General features: G+C 40.6%; 1 protein-coding gene across 1 annotated transcript; it reads right to left on the bottom strand.

The window, feature by feature from the left end:
- Nucleotides 1–2,748: 2,748 nt before the first annotated feature.
- Nucleotides 2,749–8,486, bottom strand: fam167b (family with sequence similarity 167 member B). The gene is made up of 2 exons (XM_026944304.3): nt 8,085–8,486; nt 2,749–5,023 (listed from the first exon to the last, which is right to left on the bottom strand). Exons 1-2 carry the CDS (start codon nt 8,340–8,342, stop codon nt 4,760–4,762), a joined length of 522 nt encoding a protein of 173 aa, XP_026800105.1. The 5' UTR covers nt 8,343–8,486; the 3' UTR covers nt 2,749–4,759.
- Nucleotides 8,487–9,955: the final 1,469 nt, after the last annotated feature.

Genomic DNA, 9,955 nt, shown 5'->3' with positions numbered 1-9,955 from the left:
TGGTGTATTGTGAAACCTTCACTCCTGCGGTGTGGAGGTTGCTGGTGATGCCACTGACTGTTTTTGGGTTTTTCTTCACAGCTCTCACAATGTTTCTGTCATCAACTGGTGGTGTTTTTCTTGGCTGACCTGTTCCATGTCTGGTTTTTAGTACACCAGTGGTTTCTGTCTTTTTCCGAACATTTCAAATTGTTGTACTGGCTATGCTCAATGCTTGTGCAATGGCTCTGGTAGATTTTCCCTCTTTTCTCAGCTTCAAAATGGCTTGCTTTTCTCCCATAGACGACTTTCTGATCTTCATGTTGGTTTATCCTTTTTAACAAAAAATGCAGTCTTCACAGGCGAAACCCGGGGCTCAAACCAAGAGTAGACATTCAGAGCTATTAATTGTTTAAATATTCAACTTAACAGAGCGCACCTGGGCAGCACGAAACACCTGTTCCAATATTTTTGATCACTTGAAAAATGGGTGGGTTCAAACAAAAGGTGCCATGTTCTAAGTTGTTTAACACGTAAGTACACGTAACATGTAAGTATCAGGAAATGAAAGCTATAATTCTGATCTGTCGTCTCTTTTGAGCTCAAATTCAAATATCTTCAGTGTATATCAAAAACAAAAGAATTGGCCTTGCTGTTCCACTACTTTCAGAGGGGACTGTATTATTTATATAATCAAATGTGAAATGTATGTCATTTTTCCATAAGGAAAAGTAACTTCAGTTTGATGAGTGGATTAATTCCTCAACTTTATGCACAGCTAGTATATGACCGGATGACGTGGTTTTGTTGGTTAAATTCAACATTTTTTACAGGAAATCCTTGACGTTTTCAAGTCTCTTTGATCTGAAACACAAAAATGTTGTTGTCCTTATTTAGGCATTTAAACAAAATTGAAAATGTTTGGTGTCAAAGAAAAAATGCTTGAAATCTACTGAGAGATCTGTTCCTTTCACCTTTTGACCCCCTGAGGCCAAAATAGCAAGATGATATAGCGCTGCTCTGTATTGTTTCATAAACGCCTGCAGGGTGTGTTGATACTGAAACACATCCGTAACCCAACCCTAGAGAGAGAAACGAAACATGCTTTCAACAAAGAAAGGCCGATCTCTATGAGCTAATTTATTCACTCAGGTCTCAGTCTGAATCTCTTTCACTACACACACTTCCCCACCCTCTCTCTCTCTCTCTCTCTCTCTCTCTCTCTCTCTCTCTCTCTCTGATGTTATTGTTATTGTATTGCAGTCTCATATAGCCACCCTGCTGTTTTGTTCACTACTTCCACCCCATTCCCACACATCATCTGTCTACATTTTATAGCACCATAACTGTGATATCTATTTTAAAATCCTCTGTTTATATTTTCATTTCCATGACGATGAACAGTGATAGAGAGATCATCACATTTTTGGATTCATGTTTACAAAAACAATTCATTTTTAGACCAATGTTAGTCTCAGGGTCAAAATGCCCTGAGCTTCCTTCTGCATTATAACTTTAAACTTTAAAATTAGTTTTTGATGTTTGAGAAACTGAGCCGAGCCCCTAAAATTGAATTCCCACTGTGCTTCCTCTAAGACACACGAAGCCAGCCAACTGCATCTTATTTAATCAAACTGCTTTTTAAACCATCGGATTTCCAGTAAACCCATGAGTTAGCTTTAAGGCAACCAGGTTACTTTACTTTTTTAAATTAAAGCAACAAATACAATTTTACATTAAAAATATTCAACATTCGACATCAATATATCATATTTCACTACACTGCTATGAACACAGATTATTATTTTTTTTACAGCTTTTTGCTGATTTTCTCTTCTTGACTACTTCTAAACCTGTAAACCCAAACCTGAAAAAAATTTTTTTTCTTTTTACAAGTGAATTATAGATGGGACAGAATTGCATCCTACCCTACAGTTGACTAAAGGCTTCATGGTCTTTCTAGTGGCCCTAAAAAGGCTCTCTGGCAATTTTAGGATTTAAACTCAAAACCTTCCAGTCAGTAGAACAAAATCAGAATAACATAATCAGTCTTTTGGTCTAATTTAGTAATACAGATGTGTAAAGATCTAAAGTGTAACTGTATCATATTCTAAAAAAATGCTATGTAAAATGCTGTGTCAATATGAATACACTTTATAACAATGCACATATGGTTTTAATAGCCTACAATAAAAATAGGACTACTTCTAAGCCTAGTAGAGTATAGCGGTGAATATGTATGTATCATATATGGTAAGAAAGGCACGTATTGTTTGCTCACTATTTAAAACTAGAATGTACACAGTAGACGTTGTAGGTTAATTTTATTTCTTTGGCAGAAGGAAATCTGAAGTTGGAAGAATGGAGTACTTTTTGAGTATTTGAGCTACAAAGTGAGAAAAAAACATTAATGTTAGTGATCATGAGTTTATGATGCATTTACTTTCTCATGCTGTAAAGTAAATACTACTATAAACATTGACAAATCCATTTAAAGTAGATGAATGTTGACTGTTATCATATGCAGAAGTTGAAGAGTGTTTTCTTTGTTTTTTCCTGGTCGAAGGTTGGAAATTCTGCAGCGCTATCACTGCTGCATTTATTCCACATTTATTCCACAATTTCATATTCCTGAATTAGAAATATTTCCAAACTTTTTCCAAACTTTATTCCCTGTGATATTACTTTCTAATGGATACATTTGTGTACAGATGGAATCATTTATATAAAACTGTGTGTATACTGGATGTGTAGAAAAAGCTTTATGAATTTGGGCTTCATAGTGAGTTTATTGAAAGCATGTAGTCTTTTACATTCAGCCACCATTATTTAACTGGAAAAAAAATTTTTTAGAACAATTGTGGTTTTATTAACAATACGATAAACAGTTCAGCTTGTCTTTGTCCGATGTATGAGCTGTAATTAGTCTCTCCTCATATCTGACACTTATAGTTATTTTTGAGCTCAAGTAATGGAGTGTCCGGAATGCTGAGCAGGATTTTTGGGAAGCAGCCAGGTTGGGATGAGAAGGAAAGAGAGTGAGAATCAGTCCAGCTCCATGCCCGAGGTCTGCTTTATCATTTTAATCTCAATGCAAATGATGATGTCCATGTCTTCCTTTATGCCTGGAATTGGTGCAGTGTTCAGCTGATGAGAAATATCACTGTGTTCCTGATCAGCTCAAGTTATTTACAGGTCCATTTTGCAAAGTTTTATTGTGACAACAAAGTACATGAAGCCTGAACTTCCTTAGAGAAGTGAAGTTTTAAGAAAATACAGCACATCCTGAAGTTTTTTTATTCCTCTTACACTACAGTACTTTGCCAATGATTACATTTCTAAAAATTTATTAAAGAATGGTCATATTTTTTATCCATTTATAGTCACGTTTATTGTTGTGGAATGTCTAGGAAACAAGTTAGATTCCTGTTATCGCGTACATTACAGCAGCTATAAACAGCTATACAGTGTAAACTCCTCAACTCCTCAACTACATACGTTATATGCAAGTCCCTATGAATGAGCTGTTGCTATAGAAACAACAGTACATTAATATAAACCTGTGATATGCAGCTGCGCTACTATCAGAGCTGCTGTTCTAGAAAATTATTCAACACCTTCTGACCAATCAGAATCCAGAATTCTGTAGTTATGGGATCTAGACCCAAAACTTCATTATTTCTGTAAACAGTGATGGTGTTATTTGTGGTCTTGTGTCCTGTTTCGCTACTTAGCGATGGATGTACTGTCAGTCATGGAGGTAATGTGACATTCGTCTATATTTTTGTAGTTTTGTAACAAGCAGTTGGTGTCAGTTGAACCACTAATTAAGCACTTCTGCAATCTGTTTTGTTCTCAGGTCAAAACATAACATAACCTGTGTAATACAAGTCCTATTTATGTTCAAGAGACAAAATGAGCCAAGTACATAAAATTTAATGTTGAAAAAAACACTTTTGTATGCTTCCACTTTAAGTAAAAAATGTAAAACAGGTTATTTTGACCTGAACATTTCCACTTATCTGATGTTCTTCATCAGTTCTACTGACTTTCTTAGTGTTATTTACACCCATGACATTGTGACACTTGTTAAGGTCACATGAGGTTGGTTGTTAAGGTCACATGGCAGTCACTGGCGTCCCAAAAGTCTGAAGTGAAGCTTGAAGTTGATCTGAAGATGATTAGTATCCACAATCTGAAGCTTGGTTTATCTTTGGTAGGGGTTATGGCTTATTTCCTTGCGAATGGTGTTCTCCAGCCACCATTCATTTTTTTTTCTTTTTCTTCACACACCCCAACTTGAAAGGAAGCTGGAGGTCAAAGGTCAGGGTCAGCCTAACTAAAGACCTAGCAGTGGCAGCCTAGTAGTGCTTGCATTTTAACTTTAATTTAATTGTATCCTGTAGCTTTTCAAATGTAATATATCTGTATTTTAAGGTCTTTAGGGTGTTTTAAAGTCATCATATTGTCTAGCAGAGAGAATCTTAAGGTTAAGCTGAGCTTCAACCCTGGAACATTAGCAAAACCACAGACTCCTGATCTCCAAGAGCTAAAATATTTAAGCTCAGTCTGTTTTTGCGACAATTCTGTAGCTTCTGAGAGCTTTTGTAAGCTGCAGATCCCATTTTGAACGCACCATGGCGTTTAGAAGTGTTGGACATTGACGTCATTAAAGCCACAGACCTTCAGATCTTCAGGAGCCGTGAACAGTAGACTCAGCCTGCTACATGGTCTATCTGTAGCTCGTGAGATCTTTCACTCTCCGAGGATCTGGAGGTGTTCAGCAGAGGGAGAAACGGCGGGCGTTGAGGTTCATCTTGGTGAGGCCGAGGTGTTTGAGCGGTGTGGATAGGGTGAAGGCGGCCTTGAGCGGCACGTCACACAGCAGGTCACACTCCTCACCGCACTCCTCCAGCTCCAGCGCAGCGTCATCCAGCATCTCCCGATGTCCATCACACACACGCTCCACCTTCAGCCGGTGCAGCTCGCCACGCAGACGGATCAGCTGACGCGCCAACCTCTGGTCCTGCAGCTGCATCTCCCTCTGACACACACACACACACACACACACACACACCACACAGAGGATACGGTGGTATCATATACAGTTGAGGCCAAATGTTTACATACACCTAGGCTAGAGATATTCAATCTCACTTTTTCACATCTCCATCTCCATTAGCGGGTCAATCAATCTACTTTGTTCACATCAGAAGTCATTTTAAAACAATCAGTGAGAGAAAGCTTTATTTCAGCTTTAATTCACTATATGAGAATTCCATTGGGTTGTGTTTACGTTGACTCTCTGACCCATCCGGACAAAATCGACAACTGTGTAAGGATGGTGTTCATAGACTTCAGTTCAGCATTCAACACAATCATCCCACAACAATTGACAACAACGCTGAGTCTGCTGGGTCCAACTGCCTCCCTCTGCAACTGGATCCTGGACTTTCTGACCGTGAGACCCCAGTCTGTCAGGATCGGCAACTCCACCTCGGTGCCCCCCAGGGCTGTGTTCTCAGTCCACTGCTGTTCACACTGCTGACTCATGACTGTGCTGCGAAGTTCATTTCTAATCACATCATCAAGTCTGCTGATGACACTACAGTCGTGGGCTGCAACAACGATGAGTCAGCATACAGAGAGGAGGTGAACCAGTTCTCAGAATGGTGTAGAGACAACAATCTATCTCCTAATGTTGATAAGACGAAAGAGATGATTGTCAACTTCAGAAGGACCCAAGTGGACCACTCACCACTGCACATCAACGGAACAACTGTGGAGAGAGTCACAAGCTCCAAGTTTCTTGGTGTGCACATGACGGAGAACCTCTCCTGGACTCTCAACACCACCTGCCTAGCCAAGAAGGCCCAGCAGTGCCTCCACTTCCTGCAGAGGTTGAAGAGAGCCAACCTCCCCCTCTCCCATCCTCACCTCTTTCTACAGAGGGACGATAGACATCATCCTGACCAGCTGTCTCAGGGTGTGGTACGGGAACTGCACAGCCTCCAAGGGCAAGACCCTTCAGTGAATTGTAAGGACAGCTGCAAAGATCATCGGAGACTCTCTCTACCCACCACCGACACCACATTCAACAACCGCTGCATCCGCAAAACCACCAGTATTGCAGAGGACCCCTCTCACCCCTCTCATGGACCCTTCACCCTCCTGCCATCTGGCAGAAGGTACAGGAGCATCCGTGCCACCACCAGCAGACTCCGCAACAGTTTCTTCCCTGAGGCATTCAGATTACTCAACACTCCCAAACTTTGCCTCCCAAAGCTCACCTGGGCTAGTCAAACACCTAACCCAGTATGACTCAGTACCACTCCACACTGCACTTTACAAAGCTGCATCAGACACTTTTATATTATGGAACTGGTTTTTGCTGCCAATATTGCTGCTACACTTGTGCTGCTACATCACGCAACAGTTTACAGTTTTCAGCCCATGTTCTGTGTATTTAATATGTGTATTTAATACACATGTCTTGTGTACTGTTCTGTGTTGCACCATGGTCCTGAAGAAACGACACTTCGTTCCAAAGTATACAAGCTATATAGAGGAATGACAATAAAAACTCACTTGACTGTCTCTGAATAGTCTGGAGGATCCCACAAATTTATGTAATGACTTTTAGAAGCTTCTGATTTGCCAATTGTCATAATTAGGAGTTAATTGGGAGCACCCTTGTGGCTGTAAAAGAGTCTCCCTTTAGAGACAGTGCCTTTTGCCCTTGATACCATAGGAAAATCCAAGCAACTCAGCCAAGACCTCGGGAAAAAAAAATGGGGACCTCTACAAGTCTTGTTTCTCCTTCAGAGCAATTTCCAAACAACTGAAGGTACCACAATCATCTGTATAAACAACTGTATACCAATATAAATATCATGGGACCACACAAACATTGCATCATTCAGGAAGGAGGCACAAATGAACTCCTGAGGATGAACAAACTTTGGTCCTAAAGATTCAACTGAACCCCAAGACAACAACAAAGGAACTGGTGAAGGAGCTGGAGGCATCAGATACCAAAGTATGTACATCCACCATTAAGAAAGTCCTAATCACCATGGCTTGAAAGGCTGTTGTGGAAGGAAGAAGCCCTTACTCCAAGACCAGCATCAAACAGCCAGACTGAAGTTTGCAGGTGATGGGTGAAGCGTTTAATCTGAAGAACACCATCCCAACTGTGAAGCATGGTGGTGGTAGCATTGTGTTGTGGGGTGTGTTGCTGGAAAAGGGACTAGTGCACTTCGGAAAATAAATGGCAACATAATATTGATGCAATCCCTCAAGACATCACGTGGAAAGTTAAAACTTGGTCACAACTGGTTCTTCCAGCAGGACAATGATCCAAAGCGTATCTCCAAAGCCCTGACATGGAACTGAAAAACCATGTGTAAGGAAGGAGGCCCACAAACCTGACTGAGTTACACCAGTTCTGTCAGGAGGCATGTACAAAAAATCCCGGAGAAAGTGTTGTGAGAAGCTTGTGGAAGGCTACAAGAGTTTGATTCAAGTTCATGCAATTAAAAGGCAACTCCAACAAATACTAACGATGTGTGTGTGTAAACTTCTGACCCACTGAAAATCTGATATAGTGAATAAAAGCTGAAATACATCTCTCTCTCTCTCTCTCTCTCTCTCAGCTATTATTTTGAAATGAGCTCTTGAGGAGCTCATTTGAGGAAATAGTAGCTAAGAAGTAGTGATCCTTATTGACTTAACACAGGAAATGTAAGGTATCATGGAATGTGAGTGAGAGTTGTGAAAAATGGAGTTTGAAGACTTTAATTATATGTATAAATAAATAATTATTAAATTTGTTAATTATATATAATGTAATTATATATACATTACATGTTTATATCTAATTATATATATTTCCAAGGAACATTGCATATCTAAAATATAAATAAATATATTGAATATTTAATGATTTGTTTGGTCATAGTGATAGCAATGCTTTAAATAAAATAGTGTAAATAGTAAATGTATTATCATCATCATCATCATCATCATCAACAACAACAACAACAACAACAACAACAACAACAATAATAATAATAATACAGAAGCGTCAGTGTTTCATTTCTCACCAGCTCGTTTCGGAGCCACTGCAGCGCATCGTCCATGGACCGGAAGCCGCAGATGTCTCGCGGGCCGTCGGGGTCCTCGCGCTGTGCGCTTACGGTCGCTGCGCGCGCGCCTCGGCAGCCGTTCCACGACCCGCTGAGCACGCGCTCCTGCCACTCCAGGTAAGATGGTCTGCGCGTCTGCAGCTTCAGCTTCTCGGTGAGCGCCTTCACGCTGTCCAGGTCCTCCTCCGAGCTCTCCTCCGGTTCCTTACTCTCCATCTCCGAACCCAGTCCGAGTCTCTCTGCGTGCACGCGCTTAACGGAGGCGCGTCTGGTCTCAGCACGAGCGCGGAAAATATTTATAGCGCGAGAGCACGCTCTCTCTCTCTCTCTCTCTCTCTCTCTGTGTGTGTGTGTGTGTGTGTGTGTGTGTGTGTATGAATGACCGCCCACATGCCATGGGAGAGGAGTAGGTGTTGCTGCTCATGATCACTTTTTCCCACGTGACAGAGGAATACAGGGCTGCACCGATACATCGTTTGTGAATTGATATCGCGAGTCCTTGGATATTGTCCTTGCACAGAGAGAGAGAGAGAGAGAGAGAGAGAGAGAGTGATAGAGAGAGAGAGAAAGCGAGTGACACACGGCACACTACTGCATTATCCTCACCAGCTTCCATCCGGGAAGTCCAAATAATATTTAATCACAGACAAATCTATGCTTTTACCCCACAGCGCTGCTGAATTCTGCATTCTGATTGGTCAGAAGGTGTCGATTCATTGTCTATAACAGCAGCTCTGACAGCAGTGCAGCTGGAATTCACAGGTTTATATTAATGCACTCGTTATTGTTTAAATACATTACCGTTTCTATAGTAACAGCTCGTTCACAGGGACTTGCACACGCATGACACACGCTCCATTAGTAAACGGTTAAAAACACACATGCTGATCCGTGATATGGTGATGTTTTCTGTAAGAACACGTTTATTAACATTTATGGAAGGAGTCTCCAGTGTCAGTGCTTTGTAGCAGTCAGAGGTAAAGCTGTAACCTTAAGGTTTCTGACATCTTCAGGACAGAGGAGTTTACTCTCTGCTGCCACCTTTTCTCGATAACATGACAAGCTGTGTCAAGACAGAGAGAAAAGAGAGGAGGTGAGGTGAGGGAACGAGTGTTTATAGCTGCTGTAAGTGAGAACAACAACAACAAGCTGGGATAAGAAAGAAGAAAACTATTTCACTGTGCTGTAATGTATAGGTGACAAATTAATGCCCCTTCTAACATGTTTAATGGATGTTTTTCACAACACTGAGTGTAACTAGAAATGGATAAAAATGTGCTTAACTGAACAGTCTCCATCTTTGACATATTTAGATTAGATTAAAGTTATTGGGATTAATATTTAGAGTTAAAAGAAAGGGAGCATTTCATCATTTCTACATGGGTTGTGGTTCTTGAGCATGTTTCTTGTTCAGTGTAGAAACACCATGAGGTTTTATTTCCTAATGGCTCTATCTGCTGGTCACAGTGTGGAACGACAGGGCAGAAGACACACTGAGAAAGAGAGTCTATTCAGGTTTAATGAAAAGTATGAAAACTAAACTATGATCACCACATTTGTATTTAAATCATGTTTAAATGATACACACATCTTTAATTTGGTCTCAGTCAGAGGTGCAACTAGGGGGCTGAATTTTGGGTTTGAACCTCCTGAAATATTTTATGGCAGTTCTAAATGTGTATTTGTTGGTGGTTAACAGCACACACACACACACACACACACACACACACACACACAGCACAGATGATTATATATGTCTCACATAACATGTTTTGCACAGTTATGTCTGGATAGTGAGTTTCATAAAAGTCATTATTATGGTACCTACA

This window comes from Pangasianodon hypophthalmus, chromosome 10 (assembly GCF_027358585.1).
Source record: "Pangasianodon hypophthalmus isolate fPanHyp1 chromosome 10, fPanHyp1.pri, whole genome shotgun sequence".
Classification (NCBI taxonomy): Eukaryota; Metazoa; Chordata; class Actinopteri; order Siluriformes; family Pangasiidae; genus Pangasianodon; species Pangasianodon hypophthalmus.
This window is presented reverse-complemented; position numbering and strand designations above follow the sequence as displayed.